The sequence below is a fragment of the Chanodichthys erythropterus genome, chromosome 16 (genome assembly GCF_024489055.1).
Source record: "Chanodichthys erythropterus isolate Z2021 chromosome 16, ASM2448905v1, whole genome shotgun sequence".
Lineage (NCBI taxonomy): Eukaryota > Metazoa > Chordata > Actinopteri > Cypriniformes > Xenocyprididae > Chanodichthys > Chanodichthys erythropterus.
The window spans coordinates 2,530,880-2,553,568 of NC_090236.1; the positions used below are offsets into that span (position 1 = coordinate 2,530,880).

The window sequence follows — 22,689 nt, forward strand, 5'->3', positions numbered from 1 at the left end:
CATGTTTGCTCTTAAACATTAATTTTGGATTGATCTATTTTTTGCACCAAAAAAAAATGCTGTTTTATAAGATAAGTCAGGTTAAGTCATTAGGGTTCAGCTTACAGCACTTTTCATTCATTTCTATGGTGTCCACAAACAGTGATTGACTGTCACACAACTCGAACGAAATTCAATGACGCCAAGGCTTTTTGTACAGTTTTGTACAGTAATTCCTTCTGATATATTTGGTAATTACTAGTGGGTTACCATGATCTACACTTTAGAATACTGTTCCAAATAATTAGTAGCTCCTTTAGAATTATGTAATAACTCGAGTTATTACTATCCAATACTTTACAAAAACCTCAAGTTTACAATGACTACAGTAGTTACTAGAGAGTTATCATGTTTTTCACTTAGAATACTGATTCAAATAATTAGTAATTCCTTCTGAAGGATTTGGTAATACTTCAGTCATTCCTAGTGGTCTACCATGACCTTCACTTTAGTATTAATTATACATTATACAAGTTCATAATTAATGTGAATAATGCATAGTTCTTAGTAGTTCTCTGGAAGGTATGAAAAAAAAAAAAAAAAAAAAAAAAAACTGTAGTTATTGATTGCTAATAGTGAACTACCACCTTCAACGGAGCACTATTACTTATTAATTCATTAATCAGAGTTTCTTGTTAGTTAATAGTAGTTACTAGAGTGTTAATAATGCGTTAATCATTTGTTCCTGTGTAGTTATTCACTAATGAAGGATCAGTATTCTAAAGTGTTACCATGTGCTCTATATGCAAGTCGCTTTGTAATTCTTTTATGCTTTCCCCATTTCTCAAATACCTTTAATTTTTTAATCAAAAGAAAATATACAACATCAGAAAAATACAAACACCCAACTTATTAAATAGTCAAACAACTACAAAAAAAAAAAAAAAACACCAAAAAAATTTACTATTATGTAATGAAATAATTGCGCTGATGTTAATTTCCTGTTCTATTCACTATTCTATTTCTTAATTCTTTTATTTTTACAGTTATAAAAATCAAATTGATTTACATTAAAAGCTCTCAGACTTTAATCAAATGTTTTTGGCCATATAAATATCAGCAACTGAACCAAATTGTTTATTTTTTGCTCAGTGTAGGCCTCTGAATAATTTTGTTCCCTGCTCTAGTATGAGCACCATATTCATATTTCATACATCAGGTTTTTATACGGCTCATAGCATCAAATATAAAACAAAGCACATTCGATTTTTCTGACTATTATTTCATATATTAGGCTTTGCAGGGTTAACAAATATCAAAAAGCATCAGTATAAAACAATTGCCAGCAGCAATTAAAGTTTAAGTAGAATTACGTTTGACCAGTAATTGTTCCATAAAAGATAGTTAACTTCCTGTCGCACGAACTCTAGGTATAATAAAACAAACATTGCTAACTCATGGTTATCTGCTCCAGAAATGTATTCTGGAGTTAGTTCAGTCAACAGAGTTAGAAACCCAGGGTTTGTGCATCCAGAAAGACATTATTCCACATCGCCACCTACTGGGCTGTTGTGAAATCACTTTTCTCTGTGCCATTCAGTATCGGACATTTTTGATGAATGCAAACAAGGATTATGTTGTTTAATACTAAAATTAAGGAATGATTAAACTCAAAAACCATCAAGCAAGCATATTTGACCTTCTGTTTACCATATTTTATGTGCTTTATATATATGTGAATAAAAACAATCGTATCTCTTCAGAAGACTTGTCGATTCAAATGGAGTAGTTTCAGGGGAATGGACTTTCAATAGAGGGACAGAAATCTCTAGCTGTATTTGCATGAGCACTAACAGGCTTTAGGCTAGTAGTGGCTAAATGAACTGCAATTTAAGCGACAATGCTGCTACCTTTTGCGACAGTACAATGCTATTTACTAACAACAGCCTGTCTGAAAGAATGTTTAAATTCTTGCAGGTTGAAAAGGTGATTTTTAAAAGGCATTTAGTCCAAGTATAAAGATCATTTGTACACATTCAAAAGAACAACCAATCTTAAAAATAAAATTTATTAGCATCTCTCTAATATGTGTATAAATAAAAACATTTATAAGAAATAATGCATATACGCAGTATGAGCTGAACAATAACTGGATTATATGTGATACAAAGGAGAAGAGGCTTACTAGCCTCTGATTATTTTTTCTCTCTTTCTTTGTAACATATTCAGTTTCTTAGTATATGTCTGTGAGAATGTACCTCAAAATTCAAACTTTTCAAACAATATGCATACCTAGAAGTTTCAACACTACATTCGGTCATAAGAAAAGAAAAAGAAAAAATACGACAGAAGTTCAACAGCAACAATGGAAGAGAGAACATGGAGTTTTGGCAGTTTTACAATTTTCAGTTAAGAGAGAACTTTGCAAAACAGCTTCAACATTAAATTAAAAACAGTGACAAAAAGTGAACAAGTAACTGATGTGTAACTGATAAGTGCCTCACTGTGATGATCCAATTCAGGGATGGGCAGCTTCGTTCTTGGAGGAACACTGTTCTACAGAGTTCGGCTCCGAAACCAATCAAACACACCTGAACAAGCGAATCAATGTCTTCAGGATTACTAGAAAGCTACATGCTGGCGAGTTTTTAAATCAGGGTTTGAACTAAACTCTGCAGGACAGCGGCACTCCAGGATCGAAGCTACCCATCCCTGATCTAATTCATCTTACAGCGATTGGACCAATGCATTTGCTGTTTTTCTTAGTTTTAAATATCAGATAATAAACAGCAGTTAAAATGATCAAAGTGAACCAATCTTTAAGGTTTTTCTTACATTTTAGAATAAAACCTTTGCATAATGAATAAAAATGCACAGAAGTGGTAAAATAAGATATATTTTATATTGCTAACAACATCTGTCAGTATATGCATGAGACTGGACCTTTACTGTAACATTGTGATAAAGATCACTGTAACATTTGTAATGCAATCATTCTGTGGGCTCTGTAATATCGAGTTTTCTAAGGCAAATCTGAAGAGTTAAGACCTCCTCCTCTGCCATTCACAACATGATGGTTTTGGTCATGCTTTCAACACACAAGGTGGTTCGAATAAAAGAAAAACCACTCTGAATTCAACAGATATGCACAAGTAACAAAAAAAAAAACAAAAAGTTGTCAGTTGTTTTGGTCTAAGGTAAAAAGAAAATAAAAGCGAGGTGTAACACCAAAAATGCCAATATGTTCAGGCAACGCCTACCTTTCCAATCACAACACTGTGTGACGTTGCCATGAAAAAAGTAACAATGCTGAATTGGCCTTTTTTGTGTTTTTTTCCTCCCCCACGTCTATTTTAAATGTCATTCTAAAATCTTCACATCTTTCAAAAAACAAAACAAAAAAACTTTCAAACGGGGAACACAATGTCAAACAACTGAGGTTGTTTAACAAAGCAAAAAAAAAAAAAAAAAAGGAGTAGGAAAAGAGTGAATTACAGGAGTAAGAGATGTGCCAGTGTATATGGTTAAGAGCATGAGAACCCTGGTGACCTGGTGACCTCTCTAAAGCCGGATGGAATGAAGGAAGTACACAAGAAGTTGAAGGGTGATGTGCTCTCTGCTCATCCCATGTCTTTAGAGTGCAAAGATACCCTTATTTGACGTGTCGTGTGATGCGCGCACACAAATGCACACGCATATATACACATATATAGAGAAGTAAATATATGTATATATGCATATGCCTAGCTTAGATGTGTCCATAACTAAAACTCTGAGAATTCCTTTGCGCATTTTTCTGTAAGAGATACACGAATGTCTTCCTCTTCATAGTCGTCAAAGTTGCTCGTGTCTCCAGGACCTCTGCACTTTGGTATGAATGGCGCCTCCACCTGGTGGATGATTGGAGAAATTGTTGTGATCAGAAGTCTACCATAATGCCTGTGCACTTCTCTATTAACTGTTCACTAATCTCCTTTGTATATGCATAACTGAATAATTTTCTCAATATAATAAAGCAACAATTTTAGTTCTCTTACTATACACTACCGGTCAAAAATTTGGAATAGTTACGTTTCTTTAATGTTTTTCAAAGACGCAATTTTGCCAGATCAGGTATCGGTCAGATCCGATATCGTGAGTACTCATTGGTTGTTACTGTTAAGCTCCACAGAAGGCAAAAACACATAATAAGCACCATAAAAGTTCTTGCACTATATTCCAAGTCTTCTGAAGCCATTCAATACAGTAAAATCAGTAATATTGTGAAATATTATTATAATTTAAAACAGCTGTTTTCAATGTCAATATATATTGTAAAATGTAATTTATACCTGTGATGTCAAAGCTGAATTTTCAGCATCATTCGTCCAGTCTTAAGTGTTACATGATCCTTCAGAAATCATTCTTATACATTCTTATAAAGCACATATTAATGCCTTATTCTGCATGACCACATTCCACATCCTTTAATCCTACCCAATACCTAAACTTAAAGGGTTAGTCCACCCAAAAATGAAAATAATGTCATTTATTACTCACCCTCATGCCGTTCCACACCCATAAAACCTTTGTTCATCTTGAGAACTCAAATTAAGATATTTTTGTTGAAATCCGATGACTCAATGAGGCCTCCATAGCCAGCAATGACATTTCCTCTCTCAAGATCCATAAATGTACTAAAAACACATCTAAATCAGTTCATGTGAGTACAGTGGTTCAATATTAATATTATAAAGCGATGAGAATACTTTTGGTGCGCCAAAAAAATAAATAAAAAATAATGACTTATATAGTGATGACTGATTTCAAAACACTGCTTCATGAAGCTTCGGGGCGTTATGAATCAGCGTGTCGAATCATGATTCGGCCAAACTGCTGAAATCACGTGACTTCGGCGCTCTGAACGGCTGATTCGACACGCTGATTCATAACGCTCCGAAGCTTCATGAAGCAGTGTTTTGAAATCGGCCATCACTATATAAGTCGTAATTAGGGCCCAAGCGAAAATTCGCGCAGGGCCCTCTTGTTCTTCTAAGGATTATTATTATTATTATTATTTTTTTTTTTTTTTCCGTCTTCCGGGGCTTTTTGGGGGCCTTAACATGCTCAAAAACTCTTGAAAATTGGCACACACATTGGAATCCGCGGCCATTAGGACGCCGGAGAGGCTGGTACCCGTTCGTGGCAGGGGGGCTCGACAGCGCCCCCTTGAAAAAAGTCTGAAAATTTGGTCCATATATTAAACATGCTTGCACGTATTAGTATGAAACTCGGTACACATATAGACCTCATCGGGCCGAACAACTTTCGCGCTCTAAGTTAATCGCCACGCCAACAGGAAGTCAGCTATTAAGGGTTGTTTGAAAAACGCATGCTCTGGAATTTGATATACTCCTCCTAGACGATTAATCCGATCGCCACCAAACTCGGTCAGCATGAAGTCAAGACACTGATGATTAAAAATTGCCAGGGGATTTTTGATATCTTGAACGGTTTGGCCGTGGCGAGGCAACGAATTTATGGCGAGAAAAAGGAAACAGGAAATGTGTTATAACGTCTTAATACATATATTGATCTTTATGAAACTTCACGAGTGTGTTCGTTATAGGAGTCTGATCACATGGATGTGACTATTGTGAGTCAAAGTTATAGCGCCACCAACTGGCAGCAGGAAGTGTATCACTTTTTGAAATGTTTTGAGATCACCCTCTTATTTTTACCTGATTTGCTTCAAACTTCATCAGTGTAATGTCAATACACAGCAGATGTAGACCTATGACAGGATTTTTGATATTTGAAATATTGCTGCCATGGCAACAGGTCAAACTGTAATAATATTCTTGAGTGTTTTTGAGGCTCTTAACATGCTTCAAATTGCATGAAACTCGACACACACATCAATATTGTCAACCAGTAGACATGGACAAAGCCATAGAAATGGGCGTGGTGGAGGGGCTCAGTAGCGCCACCTTTTGACAAAAGTGGGGGGGTTAGTTTTTCCTACAGTCACCAAACTCGGTACACATATTATTCTCATCAAGCCGGACAATTTTCTAATTTACATTCATTAGCTCCGACCAACAGGAAGTCAGCTATTTTGGTTTGAATGTTAATTTTTTGAAAAAACAGGCTATGAATTTTATACTACTACTCCTACAGGGTTTATCCAATTTACACCAAGCTTTTTTTAACTTGTTGCGAACACATTGAAGTTGTTTAATTGCAAACGGATTTTGGATATCTCAAACGGTTTGGCCGTGGCGAGGCAACGAATTTATGGCGAGAAAAGGGAAACAGGAAATGTGTTATAACTTCTGCATACATTGATTGATGTTTATGAAACTTCAGGAGTGTGTTGGTTGTAGTAGTCTGATCACATGGATGTAACTATTGTGAGTCAAAGTTATAGCGCCACCAAATGGCAGCAAGAAGTGTATCACTTTTAAAATGCTTTGAGATCACCCTCTTATTTTTACCTGATTTGCTTCAAACTTCATCAGTGTAATGTCAATACACAGCAGATGTAGACCTATGACAGGATTTTTGATATTTGAAATATTGTTGCCATGGCAACAGGTCAAACTGTAATAATATTCTTGAGTGTTTTTGAGGCTCTTAACATGCTTCAAATTGCATGAAACTCGACACACACATCAATATTGTCAACCAGTAGACATGGACAAAGCCATAGAAATGGGCGTGGTGGAGGGGCTCAGTAGCGCCACCTTTTGACAAAAGTGGGGGGTTAGTTTTTCCTACAGTCACCAAACTCGGTACACATATTATTCTCATCAAGCCGGACAATTTTCTAATTTACATTCATTAGCTCCGACCAACAGGAAGTCAGCTATTTTGGTTTGAATGTTAATTTTTTGAAAAAACAGGCTATGAATTTTATACTACTACTCCTACAGGGTTTATCCAATTTACACCAAGCTTTTTTTAACTTGTTGCTAACACATTGAAGTTGTTTAATTGCAAACGGATTTTGGATATCTCAAACGGTTTGGCCGTGGCGAGGCAACGAATTTATGGCAAGAAAAGGGAAACAAAGTGTTATAACTTCTGCATACATTAATTGATTTTGATGAAACTTTGGCTTAGTCTTCGTTGTACAAGGCTGATCACATGGATTTGACTATTGTGATTCAAAGTCATAGCGCCACCAACTGGAAGCAGAAAATGTGTCACTTTCAGCATACATTGAGATCATCCTCTTATTTTTACCTGATTTGCTTCAAAATTCATCAGAATAATGTTAAAACTTGGCACATGTAATCCTTTGAAAATGGGCAGGGAGGAGGGGCTCTATAACGGCACCTTGTAGTGCAGTAAATGTGGAGTGAATTTGACATAGTCCTTTGATGTTTAACCGTTTTAAGTGCCTATTGCCCGCTGTGCACAGTTGCCCTGAAGCCACCGGGGTGGCGGTGCCACCGGGCTTGGGCCCGCCATCGCTGCTCGCAGCTATATTTTGTTTTGTTTTTTTGGCGCACCAAAAGTATTCTCATCATTTTATAATAATTAATATTGAACCACTGTACCCACATTAACTGATTTAGATGTGGTTTTAGTACCTTTATGGGTCTTGAGAGAGGAAATGTCATTGCTGGCTATGCAGGCCTCATGGAGCCATCGGATTTCAACTAAAATATCTTAATTTGCATTCCGAAGATGAACGAATGTCTTACACGTGTGGAATGGCATGAGGGTAAGTAATAAATGACATTATTTTCATTTTTGGGTGGACTAACCCTTTAACAACTACTCTACAAACTATTAAAGGGTTAGTTCACCCAAAAAAGGAAAATTCTGTCATTAATTACTCACCCTCATGCCGTTCCACACCCAAAAGACCTTCGTTCATCTTTGGAACACAATTTGTAAGATATTTTTGATAAAATCCAATGGCTTGTGAGGCTGCATTGAGAGCAAGTTAACTTAGACTTTCAAACACCCAGAAAGGTACTAAAGACATATTTAAAACAGTTCATGTGACTATAGTGGTTCAACCTTAATGTTATGAAGTGACGAGAATACTTTTTGTGCACCAAAAAAACTAAATAACGACTTTATTCAACAATATCTAGCACTCGTCACTGAACTAAACACTGCTTCATGAAGCTTCACAAAGCTTTTGTTTTGAATCAGTGGTTTGGAGCGTGTATCAAACAATCTCATGTGATTTCAGTAAATGAGGCTTCGTTGCGTCATGAGTGTTTTGAAATTTCAATGGTTCATATGACTTTGGCAGTGCTCCAAACCACTGATTCGAAACAAAAGATTCGTAAAGCTTCGAAGCTTAATGAAGTAGTGTTTAGTTCATTGACAAGTGCTAGATATTGCTGAGTAAAGTCGTTTTTTTTTTTTTTGGTGCACAAAAAGTATTCTTGTCGCTTCATAACATTAAGGTTGCACCATTGTAGTCAGATGAACTGTTTTAAATATATTTTTAGTTCCTTTCTGGGCATTTGAAAGTCTATGATAACTTGCTCTCAATGCATCCTCATGAGCCATTGGATTTTGTCAAAAATGAACGAAGGTCATACGGGTGTGGAACGACATGAGGGCAAGTAATAAGACAACATTTTCGGTAACACTGTACAATAAGGTTCGTTAATTAACAACATTAGTTAACATGAAGTAATAATGAATGGCACTTATACAGCATTTATTAATCTTTGTTAATGTTAATTTCAACATTTACTAATACATTATTAAAATCTTGTTAACATTAGTTAATGCACTGTGAACTAACATGAACAAACAATGAACAACTGTATTATCATTAACCAATGCTAACGAAGATTAGTAAATACAGTAACAAATGTATTGCTCATGGTTAGTTCATGTTAGTTAATACATTAACTAATGTTTAACTAAGGAACCTTATTGTAAAGTGTTACCAAATTTTCATTTTTGGGTGAACTAACCCTTTAATAAGCAGTAAATTAGGAGTTTGAGGCAAAAGTCGTAGTCAATATATGGATATTTATTTTGAATAAATGCTGTTCTTTTTAATTTTTTATTCATTATAGAAACCTGAAAAAAAAAAAGTATCAGTTTCCACAAAAACATGAAGCAGAACAACTGGTTTCTACATTAAACCATTAATAATAACTGATCACCAATAATTCATCATGTGACACTGAAGACTGGACTAATGATGCAAGAAATTCAGCTTTGCATCACGGGAATAATTAATATTTTAAAAATATATTCACATGGAATACAGATATTTTATATTGTAATAAACCTCACTACACTCAATATGGAGTGTGTAAACTAAGGCTCAAACTAGGTAACTGAAGACTGAGGATCTTACCTTCCTCTCATAGATGGCTATCCAATCCGTTGTGGCAAACCATTTGTGGTTTTTGATATCATTGACACCATTCCTTAGGTTTCCATAGCGCTTAGTCAGGTCCACCTGCAGCAGATTCCTCAACAGATCTTTCAAATCGGAACTGAAGTGTGAGGGGAATCGTACCTACAAAACATGTTCATTTTGATTCAGTGCATATTCAAACAAATCTAATTGCTTAAATGTATTTCCTGCCAATACCTTTCCAGACACGATTTTCTCATAGATCTGAATGGGCTGGTCTGCAAAAAAGGGGGGATATCCAGCAGCCATTTCATATATGAGAACGCCAAGTGCCCACCAGTCCACAGCCTTGTTGTATCCCTAAATTTGAACAACAAATAAGTGATATAACCTGTGGGAAATTTGGATTCAACTGAATGTAAAAAAAAAAAAACTGCAGATGAAGACCTTGCTGAGGATGATTTCTGGCGCCAGGTATTCTGGAGTTCCACATAATGTCCAAGTTCTGCCTTTTACTCTTTTTGCAAATCCAAAATCTGTTACCTGTGTGGGAAACCACAGTTTAGTACATTTCAGTAATATTTTATAACAAAACAGGCAAATACAGCAAACTCAGAATGGCTTTTTTTTTTAATTATACAGCATTTTTTCAGCAGACACCGTTTTATGAGTTTCCGTTAGGATTAAATATGACCGCCTCCAGTGTGTTTTGCAGCACAATTCAGGGTCAGCACTTTACCTGATGCCGAGGCAAAGGAACTACTATAGCTGTCACCATTATGGTGATTCTTGTGCTCTTCAAATTCTGATTACACATTCAGGCCATCTGCAGGGTTTTTCAAATCAAATTTAAGGAATTTAAAGCATTGATGGGCACTGGTGGTGAAGGAAGCCATAAGGCTGAAGGATATGGTCAGATCATGGTACTCCTGATTCAATGGAGAGGCACTGGCAATCAAGAATGACTGACTGCAACCATTACAGATGAGAAAGCAAAATCTCAGGTGTGGGAGAAGTTTTGAGAGTCTATGAAGATGAACTATATGTCTGCATCAGACATCTCAGGCAGGGGATATTGTTTTTAGCTGGGGTGGGGAACATGCCAGGCAATATACTCAGGGGGCCTGATTACTATGATTTGAGCATTACTGGAAAGCCGCAAGTTGCCTAAATATTATTGCTGAGCATGGGCATTATTAATGGCCAATTTAATTCAAATGATGCCTAAATCAGGATAATACACCATGCCTGACAGGGTGTTCTGAAGACCAGGGTCAATGACCCATTTAATAGTGGACCTAATAAAGTGGACTTTAAAGGTGCCATAGAACACCTTTTCACAATATGTAATATAAGTCTAAGGTGTCCCCTGAATGTGTCTGAAGTTTCAGCTCAAAATACAAGATCGATTTTTTTAATTCATTTTTTTAACTGCCTATTTTGGGGCATAATCATAAATGCGCTGATCCAGCGCCTGTCCCCTTTAAATGCTCATGCTCCCCGCCCCCAAGCTCGCGACTCTATAATACATTCCATAAAGTTCACACAGCTCAAAATCGATCTTTACAAAGTGTTCGTCATGCAGCATACCCGATTATGTAAGTATGGTATTTATTTGGATGTTTACATTTGATTCTGAATGAGTTTAGTAGTGCTCCGTGGCTAACGGGCTAAAGCTAACATTACAAACTGTTGGAAAGATTTATAAAGAATGAAGTTGTGTTTATGAATTATACAGACTGCAAGTGTTTAAAAATGAAAATAACGACATGACCCTGATCTCCGTGAATACAGTAAGAAACAATGGTAACTTTAACCACATTTAACAGTACATTAGCAACATGCTAACGAAACATTTAGAAATACAATTTACAAATATCACTAAAAATATCATGTTATCATGTGAGTTATTATTGCCCCATCTGCCATTTTTTGCTATTGTCCCTGCTTGCTTACCTGCATAAAGTCTGATGATTCAGCTGTGCACAGATCCAGACGTTAATACTGGCTTGTCTAATGCCTTGAACATGGGCTTGCATATGCAAAATTTGGGGGCGTACATATTAATGATGGGGGCGTAATATTAATGCGCCACAGTAGGTGTTATGTTGAGATTCACCTGTTCTTCAGAGGTCTTTTAAACAAATGAGATTTACACAAAAAGAAGGAAACAATGGAGTTTGAGACTGTGTGTCATTTCCATGTACTGAACTCTTGTTATTCAACTATGCCAGAGTAAATTTAATTTTCAATTCTTGGCACATTTAAAGAGGTTATGACCCAGTGCAATAAATTACGCTGTCTGCACTGGACAACAGACAGATGCACAATTATATTTTCAATGTGAAAACCTTTCAGACGACCCCAGTGTTAGTAATAAGTGGATGGCTTATTATTAATGATGTCCCAGAATGTGTCAGAGGATTAAATAAGGAATTATTGATGACGGGCCAGTGAATTATTAGAAAACTCGGTGTGCATTATTGGCTGTTCACATGAGCAAGCACAACATATGCGTGCGATGCTGATGCTGATGCAGGAGCCGGCCAATACTGAGGCGGCGTTCTGATGTAGAACACGAAAGTGCTGAACGCCTATTTAATGACTCCTGATCACGTCATAGAATGTGATTATCAGCCAATAGATTGGAGCATCACTAAGAAAAGTCATGTCACGACTCATGAGCCCTATAAGTAACCATTCACTTTAAAAATGTCTGCACTTTTACAGTGGTAAGAGTAAGTTTGTGAATCAAAAATATTTGGATTTCTGCACTGATTACTCATAAAATCTTCATCCAAGTCATAATTGAAGACCAACACAATCAGTCTTAACTAACAACACACAACAGTTCAACATTTTATTCAAGACACCGAGTGATCATTAACAGGGTAGGCTGGACAAAGTAAGTGGACTTCTGTTTTATGACTGCTCCAAAAGCGAATCAGAGTCAATTAAGGAGGTGAGATTGGAAGTGTGGGTTGCCATGTTCCTGGTCCTTTAAATAAAGGCACAAAGTCTAGTTACTGACAAATCTGTTCTTTTAAGAAAGACTGTGTGAACCATGGATGTTCCACAATGCTTCTGGGAAAATTTTTCAGTAGACAGTTGAGACAAAAGTTTTACAAAATTCTTAATTTAGAAGAAATAGGGCACTGCACACCAACACCAAAACTGTGAAACATGGAGGAGGAGCCTCATGATTTAGTGCTGCTTTGCTGCCTCAAGGTCTAGTTACATTGCAATCACTGAGTCATGAATTCAAAAAGAGTATCAAGACACTTTACAGGAGAATGACAAGACGACAGTTCGTGACTGTAGAGAGGTTGGGTGCAACAAGACAATGACCCAAAGCATTAAAGAATGTCCAAAAGAGAAGAAAATGCATGTTTGAGTCCTTACATTTCAGATGTTGTGGAATGAATTAAAGAAGGCTGACATATTAATAAACAGAAATATTGATAAACTCAAACAGATTTGTGGGGAGGGATGTCCAAAATTGGTCAAAAGTCTCATAAGCAGCTACTGGAAACCATTGATGAAAGTTTTGCTGCTAAAGGAGGATTTACAAGTTACTATTCAAGGGTTCACTTACTTTTTCCACCCAGCACTGTGAATGACTCGATGTATTGTGAAAAGTACAACAGTCTGTGCGTAGTTAGAATGTGTTTGTCTATAACTATGAGTTAAATTAGAATCAGAACACATTTTATTAGGAATCAATGCCGAAATCCATTTATTTTCAAAGGGTTACCTGTATATATCCATGCTGGTCAATGAGTAGGTTTTCAGGTTTCAGGTCTCTGTAGATGAGGTCTAGTGAGTGGAGGTACTCAAAGGTCAGGACAATCTGTGCAGCATAAAACCGTGCATGTGGTTCACTATCGATCAGAGAAATCACATCCAAGAATTAGAGACAAAAAAGGAGATCTAAGTGACAGTAAGACATAAGACATACAAATCATTGAAGCAAGGTATTCCTGGATCTTGGCAAGTGTAGATGACATCAGCTCAAACAGTTACACTGGTAAATAGAGTGTTCAATAGCAAAATTGCAAATGCAAAATTTCTTGGGGAAATGAAAAACATTTGCGAGAGAAGGCAAAAGCATTGACAATTTTTCCTCCAATTTATTTATTTTTTTCTCTCCATAATGTCCCTAGGGGCTCCGTATAGAATAGAATCATTATTGGTCCTGGGAACGACCACTGATTTTTTTTTATTATCATTATTGTGAACACTTTCTGACATATGATATACATAACATTAACAAGCCCAAATGGCATAGAATTACTTGCATTTCATTTAGGTTTTCAATGAAAAACACATTTAAACCTATAAGATCAAACATTAAGCATTTTGTTTGAAAAGCATGCACACACTTGTTGAGTTTATTGGTGACTTGAATGTTGTCAGGATGAGTCATTTTGTAAAAAGGATCAACTCTTGGGAATTTCTGACATTTAAAAAAAAAAAAATGCAAGCACATTAACCAGCACTAACACCTGAAACAATAATAACTTGACAAACTAGTAATTCTTTTGCAACATTAGCCGAGTAATACTTTTGATAACAATAATATTCAATCATTTAATCACACATGGGCATTGTCTTCATAAACCTGAGCTGGAGTTTAACTTCAATTGATCTGGCAGAAATGAATAAAAGGCTTTGTTAGCTTAAACATGTCTTCACTCACCTAAACCTTCCGATTCTTCTAAGATGTGAGAACATCTCCCCTCCTGGTACATACTCCATCACCATATACAAATTAGAGTTGTCCTATGAGAATAAAGCTGAAATTAAAATTGAGAGACACACAAGTCTAGACTAGAGATGCGTAGAGGTAGTAAACAATACCCATTTCTAGCTGGCATTTGATTTATTTATTTATTTTTTTTAAACAAAGGCCATGTTCAAATTACTGTGATAATAAAGTAATTAAAAAATAATAATAATTCTATGTTGGCTAACTCTTGTTATTCTGTTTAAAATTTAGCAGTGGGACAAAAAGCCAATTCTCTGATGCTTAAATACACTTGCATTTCAAAATTCCTTTATGATGTAAACAGCCAGTTACAAGGGATTGTATATGGATTGGACAAAATATCTGATGTCTGAACAGATCTGTGCATTAGTGAATGCAGCCTATCAGACCTGCTGCTGTTTATGCTGTCAATAATAGTAATAAGTAATTGCTTGTATTTTTATTCCTCATTACCATCTGTTACTTGTTTTGAAGCTATATTCTGATTGTTGTTGATGTTTTTCTTACAAGACAGTACAATCTCTAATTTATATATGTGAACAGTGTTGCTTACATTTGTTTTTTAACTTAAAAATAAAGAAAATTACAGATTTTTTTTTTTAAATGTATGTACACCATAGCTGGAATTACATAAACACTTCTATAGAATATTTTATTTTTATATATTTATTTATTTTTAATATTGTGTAGTTTTAGAAAAATGCACCAGGGGATAGTAACACTTCACAAAAAGATCTCATTTGTTAACATGTCAACATTAGTTAAAGGGTTAGTTCGCCCAAAAAATAAATTGTTAATAACCTGTCATTAATTACAATGTCTTTACTACCTTTCTGGACCTTGAACGTGGTAATTTTGTTGTTTTCTATGAGAGTTAAAAAAAAACCAAAAAAAACAAAAAATATCTTAATTTGTGTACTGAAGATGATCAAAGGTCTTGCGGATGTGGAATGACATGAGGGTGAGTAATTAATGACAGAAATTTCATTTTTGGGTGAACTAACCCTTTAATGTTAGTTAATAAAAAACAGTTGTTCATGGTTTGTTCATGTTAGTTCACTGTGCATTAACTAATCTTAACAAATACATCTTTTGATTTTAATAATAAATGAGTAAATGTTGAAATTATCTTAAAGATGAATAAATACTGTAGAAGTCTTGCTCATTCTTAGTTCATGTTAACTAAAAGTAGTTAACTAATGAAACCTTGTTAAGTGTTACCCACTTTCTTGGTCAAATAGAATACAATAAATTCAGATGAACTGGCCAAATACTGTCTGCTTAACTGCTCGGGGTGATACATCAGTTGATCACTACACAAAGCTAATGAAATGGCTATAGGAAGGTGCTGTAAACTACCTTAAAGGCATATTCCAATCTGACAAGGAACGGGAAGGATACTGCTTGTAATATTTTCTTCTCATTTAGTGTATGCTCCACTTGTTTCAACTTCACCACCTAGCAAAAAAACATATAAACAAACAAGAATTCTTGAGCAGATAATCATACACCATCATTCGTACTGTATTTATTTAGAGCATGGTCTGTCTGAAGCATCGATTCTGATTAACTGAATTTCAATCAAATATATCATGTCATAATGCACAACTAGTTTTTTATTATCCCTTACATATTGATACAAATAATTAGACTGTAAAAGCATTATTGATACTTTTGTTTTTGAAGAACTGTTAAATAAATTACATTTTTATGGTGTGCAAATACTGACAGAGAAATCAAACACATTGATTTTGGTTACCAGCGTACTACAACCAACCTTTTGTTTGTCCAGAATTTTCATGGCATAGAACTGATCTGTAGCCTTGTGTTTAACCAACATAACTCTCCCAAAGGATCCTGTGCCCAATGTCTTTAGTCTGTCAAAGTCATCTAAGCCAGTTGTGCTCTATAGGGACAAAAACAAATAGTTAAAAGAATCTGTCCTTCAATAGTGCCATATTAGATAATTAGAAATTAACTTCTGATATGTAAATACAATATTGAAGAAAATATATTCATAAAAGGTAGACACACAGCCCCCCCAAAAAATGCAAATTTAGTCTTGCTGTCCAGTAAAAATGTACATAAAAACACATCATTAATACACATATACTTGAATATGAATATATATATATAGTTTGGGATCGGTAAGATTTTTAATGTTTTTTTTAATGTTTTTAAATGAAGTCTCTTATGTTCAGGACAGCACTTATTTGATGCAGCGAGTATAAACCAAGCTTAAAGGGGTGGTTAAATGCGATTTCACTTTTTTAAACTTTAGTTAGTGTGTGATGTTGCTGCTTGAGCATAAACAGTATCTGCAAAGTTACAGCACTGAAAGTTCAATGCAAATGGAGATGTTTTTTAAAGTTAAATGCCTACAAACACGACCGGTTTTGGACTACAACGGGTTGGTTACATCATAAACCCTGCAAAACAAGCCCCTGGGAATGCGCAACAAAGTGGGCGAGGCCATGTGGCGCAGCTTGTGGAAGCGGAAGAGTTGTGTACACCCGACGCGAGCGGCGTGGCACGGCGCGACACGTCAAAAGATAATAGAACCCATTATAATCTGTGATATTTTCTACACCTGATGCGGCGCTGAAGACAGCTTCCAGAATCTACACTAGTTCAATGATGGATGGCTATTACTGAATGCACAAAGGCTATTACTGAAAGATGGAGCAGTTCCCACTTTAAAAGCAGAAGCTGCTGTTTATTGGCTTCAAACTGTAAGTACATTTTATTGATTGTACATGTCTTTTAAACTTATAGTCCTGTTGCTATTTTTGGTTGCATCAAGGACATATACAAAGAGCAACTCGTTTTTGCTTCGCTAGCCAGTTAGCTAAATTCTACAAACACCAACAAACTTCTATGTTCATAGACAAACAGTTGTTCATTCTATAAATTAAAAGCTACCTTTACAAAAATGCAACTACTCAGTCATTTATTCGACTACAGTAAAGCTTTAATCAGGACAAAACTGTATATTGAAAGCTAACAAACAGCAGTGACAGCATATCTAAACACTTTCACACAAATACAAAATTAAATACCATTCAGAAACGTCCTTTAAAAGCCACAATTGCAATTGACCCTCTTCATCAGGGTCTAATTCGGGCTCAATTTGATACAGCAATAGAGACGCTATTATTTACATTTTGACTGAAGCAACGGATGCTAAGGGGCATGTCGTTTCCGGACGCTTCAGCGAATCACGATACACTGAGCCAGCTACCAACCTGCTAACCAATCTAAGCACATTGCGTATTTCGGAAGGAGTGGCTTCATAGAAGCAGGAAGTCAAACAAGCCGTTCATATGACAGTGGAAACAGATGTAGAATAAAGGTAAAATATATGAAAAATACAGCGTTTTCAAATAAATGAAGCATTAAGACATGTTAAACTGTGCCCCAAGAACACAATAAAGCCTAGAAAAAAAACACTTAACCACCCCTTTAAAAGGTGCCATCGAATGTTCTTTTACAAGATGTAATATAAGTCTAAGGTGTCCCCTGAATGTGTCTGTGAAGTTCCAGCTCAAAATACCCCATAGATTTTTTTTTAAATTTTTTAACCACCTATTTTGAGGCATAATTAGAAATGTGCCGATTCATGCTGCGGCCCCTTTAAATCGTGCGCTCTCTGCCCCCTCCCGAGCTCTCGACTCTATCATTGCATAAACAAAGTTCACACAGCTAATATAACCCTCAAATGGATCTTTACAAACTGTTCGTCATGCAGCATGTCTAATTGCAGAAGTATAGTATTTATTTGGATGTTTACATTTGATTCTGAATGAGTTTGATAGTGCTGCATGGCTAACGGCTAATGCTACACTGTTGGAGAGATTTATAAAGAATGAAGTTGCGTTTATGAATTATACAGACTGCAAGTGTTTAATAATGAAAATAGCGACGGCTCTTGTCTCCGTGAATACGGAGTAATAAACGATGGTAACTTTAACCACATTTAACAGTACATTAGCAACATGCTAACGAAACATTTAGAAAGACAATTTACAAATATCACTAAAAATATCATGTTATCATGGATCATGTCAGTTTTTACTGCTCCATCTGCCATTTTTCACTGTTGTCCTTGCTTGCTTACCTAGTCTGATGATTCAGCTGTGCACATCCAGACGTTAATACTGGCTGCCCTTGTGTAATGCCTCGATCATGGGCTGGCATATGCAAATATTTGGGGCGTACCCCCCGACTGTTACGTAACAGTTGGTGTTATGTTGAGATTCGCCTGTTCTTCGGAAGTCTTTTAAACAAATGAGATTTATATAAGGAGGAAACAATGGAGTTTGAGACTCACTTTATGTCATTTCCATGTACTTAACTCTTGTTATTCAACTATGCCGAGGTAAATTCAATTTTCAATTCGATGGCACCTTTAAGCAACATGATCTCATTCAGGTGTGAATGGCAAAAATGACGCCATCGCAGTGTGTGGGGTCATGCTCCATTTCGCGAGGTGGTGTGCACAGCATTTTTTGTAACTTTGCGCACAGCTCCAATTCCGAAGATGCACGACTTTGCACAAATTCTGGCCAAACAGGTACATCTGTACCAGCATCTCACAGGCACCCAGTTTGCACTTGTCCGAATTAATTTCTTACATTTACAAAATGAGCCTACAATAGCAGAAATAAACCTTTTTAATGAAAATAAAGGGTCATGTTTAATAAAAATGTTCATGAAATTAAATAATTAAATTAATTTAGTTTTATACATGTGTTCTTATATCCATACATTTTGTTCTAATGTCACAAATAATAATCTCAAGGTTTACTGTATTTTACATGATTCTTTGGTTCTTTTGTAGCATTGGTTTGGTGAAGTGTAATAAACAAACATTGTCACATGTGTACCTTACTTCTCACCCCTGCTTCTTGATGGTTTAGAGAAAAATTACTCCAAGTCGCCCCCTGTCATTTCAAAGAGTACTACAATGTCAAGCATAAATGCCTCATCCGTTTGGGGAGGAGCACACACAGTCAGTGGAGGGTTATGGTGCGGTGCCAGGTGAAAGTATAAATAGGCTTTAGTGGCTGGCTGTGTGAATGGGGCTTAAAAAAAACACTCACCTGTGGTGGTGATTCCCATTTTCTCAAGAAATCTTCTTTGGCTTTGGCTAGAAACTCTTTGACTGCAAGGAGGGGAAAAAAAAAAAAATCAGTACAATCAGGCAAACTGTTTCTGGAACTTAATTCAACTAACTAATTGGCATTTAAAAATGCTTCATATTCAAGTCGACAACCAATTAGTAAAACAAGGGAATATTTTTTCTAGCTAGTTATAACAAAATCAGGCAATCTCACAAGGCATGGCAACCATGGACATCAATGGTGAAAAGGTGTTCTTGTGAAGCATGCATATATTTTGTTACTGACTAACACAGGAACAGGACATCAACAGTGTAAGTTAAGACAATCCCACATAAAACAAAAACAACACAGCAGACTTCAGTTGACCGCAGTGACAGAAAAATGATCAGAAAGCTAATCATTACATTTACTGTGGCTTTTCTTAGACTGGCCAAGAGAATTTACGCAAATGTTTTCCGTCACTGCGGTAACCTAATGTAATCGTGATCATACCAAAAGTCTCTACAGATCACCAAGGATTTTCAGGAACATTCACCCACATGGATGGGATGATGAAGAATCAGACAGAGAAAAGGAGAGAAAGACAAAGAGAGATACAAAAGAAAGATTTCTGTCAAACAATCACATCAGTTAGACGGTGCAAGACATGGATTAGACGTGACAAAAGTACAGGTCTAAAGAAACTAGACAAAGCAAATGTAGATACAAAAGTCCAGTCAAAAGTTTATCACTTCTGCTGAATAAGACGACTACTAGAGACAATCTGAGGATGCTAATCATAGTTCACAAGAATTTAGCGTAACATTCAAGAGCAATGTGTACAAAACGGTTAACGGTTTTGGGCACTGTACCATACGCGTGCTTATTTTCTAACAGATAGTTTTTGTTTGAAGACTTTTTACAACCGCAGATGCCTGCAGGAGGATTCTTCTCACTGTCACATCCTTTTATGGTATGTTCTTGCTTCGCAAGTATGTGATGGCCTGGAACAAACCATTTTGTAAAGTATGACTGCTTATGGGTACAGACAGTTATAGACAAAGACTAGAACAGTTCAGGATTTACAGAATTTAAGGAAATGTTGTGCAGAAAAACTTTTGAACTGATATTTGACAAATTTGTCTGCGACAGAATCAGAGATGTGCCAGGATGGTCCAACAACCTACTATAAAAGGACAATTTAATTGCAAACTACTGAACTGTAATGAATTTTAAAACAATTAAATGAAGTGCTTGATTTATATTGACAATGAACATGGAGCAAGGAGAGTCTGTGCCTGTTTAGTTTTGTACGTTCCAGTAGATATATCTAAAAATCATAAATTTAGCTGAGCATCAACAATTTTTTTCATAGACTATCTTGAACATAAATGCATTTTGTCTTGTTGCACTGGCAGATTTTTACTTTTTAACTTGCTTACACTTAAAATATGTATAAAAATAATAATAATAATAATAAAAAAAAAAAATGCCAGTGCAGCAAGACAAAAACACTCGTATAAGATATACCTTCTCTGAAAAAAAAAATAAAAATAAAAAAATATCTTAAGTGTCTAATCAGTGTAGCTTCTCACATAAATATATCTTGAAAATCCCTGATTAAAATAACAACACCACCACCACTCATTACGAACAGAATTTTTATCAACGTGAGTGCCCTGATTATTGAAATGTATTATTCTGTATGCACATCGGCAGTTTTGCACCTATTAATATGACTGTCTTTCTTATGAGGACTTTAAACGTTTTGATTATATTGCAGGGTTCCCACTCTTTTTCAGCGATCATTTTCCAGGACATTTTCAATTTTACAACAATGGAAATAAAATACTGGGATTACGCCCTAAAGTAATACATTGCGCTTTGAAAGGTTTATTGCCATGACTTAACTATAAAATCAGTTTTTAATTAGCTCTTAAATCATACATTATGACTAGGGAAGTTTTAACTTTTTTAATTGCGACTTACTTTTACTTTTCATCTTGCTATTCTGATTTTTTTTCCTGGCAATTGCACGTTTATGTCTCACAATTCTAAGAAACAAATTAAGAATCGCAAGATATAAACTGTTAAATGCCAGAAAAAATAATAATTGCGAGAAAAAAAAGGTCAAAATAGCGTGATATAAACTTGCAATTCTGACTTTTTTCCTGGCAATTGCAAGCTTATATCACAATTATGTAAACTCGCAACTGTAGGAAAAATATTTAGACTTGTGAGATAAAAAGTTGCAATTAGGCTAACATTATTAATTTATTATTCAGTGGCAAAAACAAGATTCCATCGTTTATTGTCTTTACTTAACTACTGATGAACACTTCTATTTTTTTGGCAGTAAGTTTTGGAAGATCATTATCTTTGCAAGGTGGACTTTTCAAGGTAAGAGATGGACTAAAAATAAACTCCAACACCTTACAGCTAGATTCCGGAAGATAAATTCTTCAAACAGTGGTACAAGAGGATGTGGTGCTGGTCCTTCAAGAGTCACTCTCAATCTGTCTGTCTATAAAGCCTATAAAAAAATCTGTCTTGTATTTTACTACTATTCAGTATGTGATTCTTAAATGGGGGACATTTTTTAGGATTCTTTACCTAATCTAAGTCTCTGAGATCCTGATACCTCGCACTCCTGGAGAACGCAGGTAGGTTGAAGTTCTGGAAAATGGTGGCGCTGAAGACTAAAGGGTTTCTGATGGTTTCACACTTAATTCTTCACCTTAATTCTTAATTCTTTTGCAGTTAACGTGTCTTTTCTTATCCACCTGTTTTTGTCTGACCCTGCTAACCCAATGAGCATTTTGCTGTCCAATGGTCATGCCTTAACAGCAATTTCTAGTATTGCATTAGTATTGCATCCTTCTTGTGGGAATTTGATAATTTTTGACTTTTCAGTCTGAGATAAATCTCTTTTTGGCTCATTTTATCTGTTAAAGAAAACAAGCCTTCATGACTAAATACAAAATGAATAGTAGTTATTAAGATTGATTGGTTTGGAATTGGTAAAATGTGCTTGGGAAAAATATGATTAGAAAATCAACCTGCATAATAATTAAGCAAAAAAGTATGCATTTAAGCAGTTAATAACATACTATAACAAAATAATAACTGCTGCAAGTGGCAACACAAGACTAAATATCATCATTGAAAAAAATACTACTCTCACGTGTCAAAACACAGCATTTATGAACATTGCACTTTCTGCAACTAATGGTGATTGTTTTAGGTCAGTGATAAACTTTTTGGTCTCGACTAAAGAAAAACCCAAGAACTTTTTAAAAAATAATTTTCCAGGACAACTACAAGATTTTCCAGGACATTTTACATTTTCTATAATTTTCCATGTGTTTTCCAGGACTGGAAAATTTGTCATCAATTTTCCAGGTTTTCAAGGTTTTCCAGGACGAGTGGAAACCCAGTTTTGGTATATAAAAGTTAAAGTTATTTATACTGATTATTTTTTGTATGTATGCAGGCATATAACACTGCTTCCT

General features: G+C 35.6%; 1 protein-coding gene across 1 annotated transcript in view; it reads right to left on the reverse strand.

The window, feature by feature from the left end:
- Positions 1-606: 606 nt before the first annotated feature.
- The window catches only part of prkacbb (protein kinase, cAMP-dependent, catalytic, beta b), a 31,909-nt gene continuing 9,826 nt past the window's right edge, over positions 607-22,689 (reverse strand). Inside the window, exons 2-10 of the mRNA XM_067362722.1 lie at positions 19,178-19,239; positions 15,853-15,981; positions 15,435-15,533; positions 14,007-14,089; positions 13,062-13,188; positions 9,755-9,850; positions 9,545-9,667; positions 9,305-9,469; positions 607-3,869 (exon numbers count right to left, since the gene is read on the reverse strand). Of these exons, the coding sequence (XP_067218823.1) occupies positions 3,744-3,869; positions 9,305-9,469; positions 9,545-9,667; positions 9,755-9,850; positions 13,062-13,188; positions 14,007-14,089; positions 15,435-15,533; positions 15,853-15,981; positions 19,178-19,239 (1,010 nt within the window). The 3' untranslated portion in view covers positions 607-3,743. The remainder of the gene's footprint in view (positions 3,870-9,304; positions 9,470-9,544; positions 9,668-9,754; positions 9,851-13,061; positions 13,189-14,006; positions 14,090-15,434; positions 15,534-15,852; positions 15,982-19,177; positions 19,240-22,689) is intronic.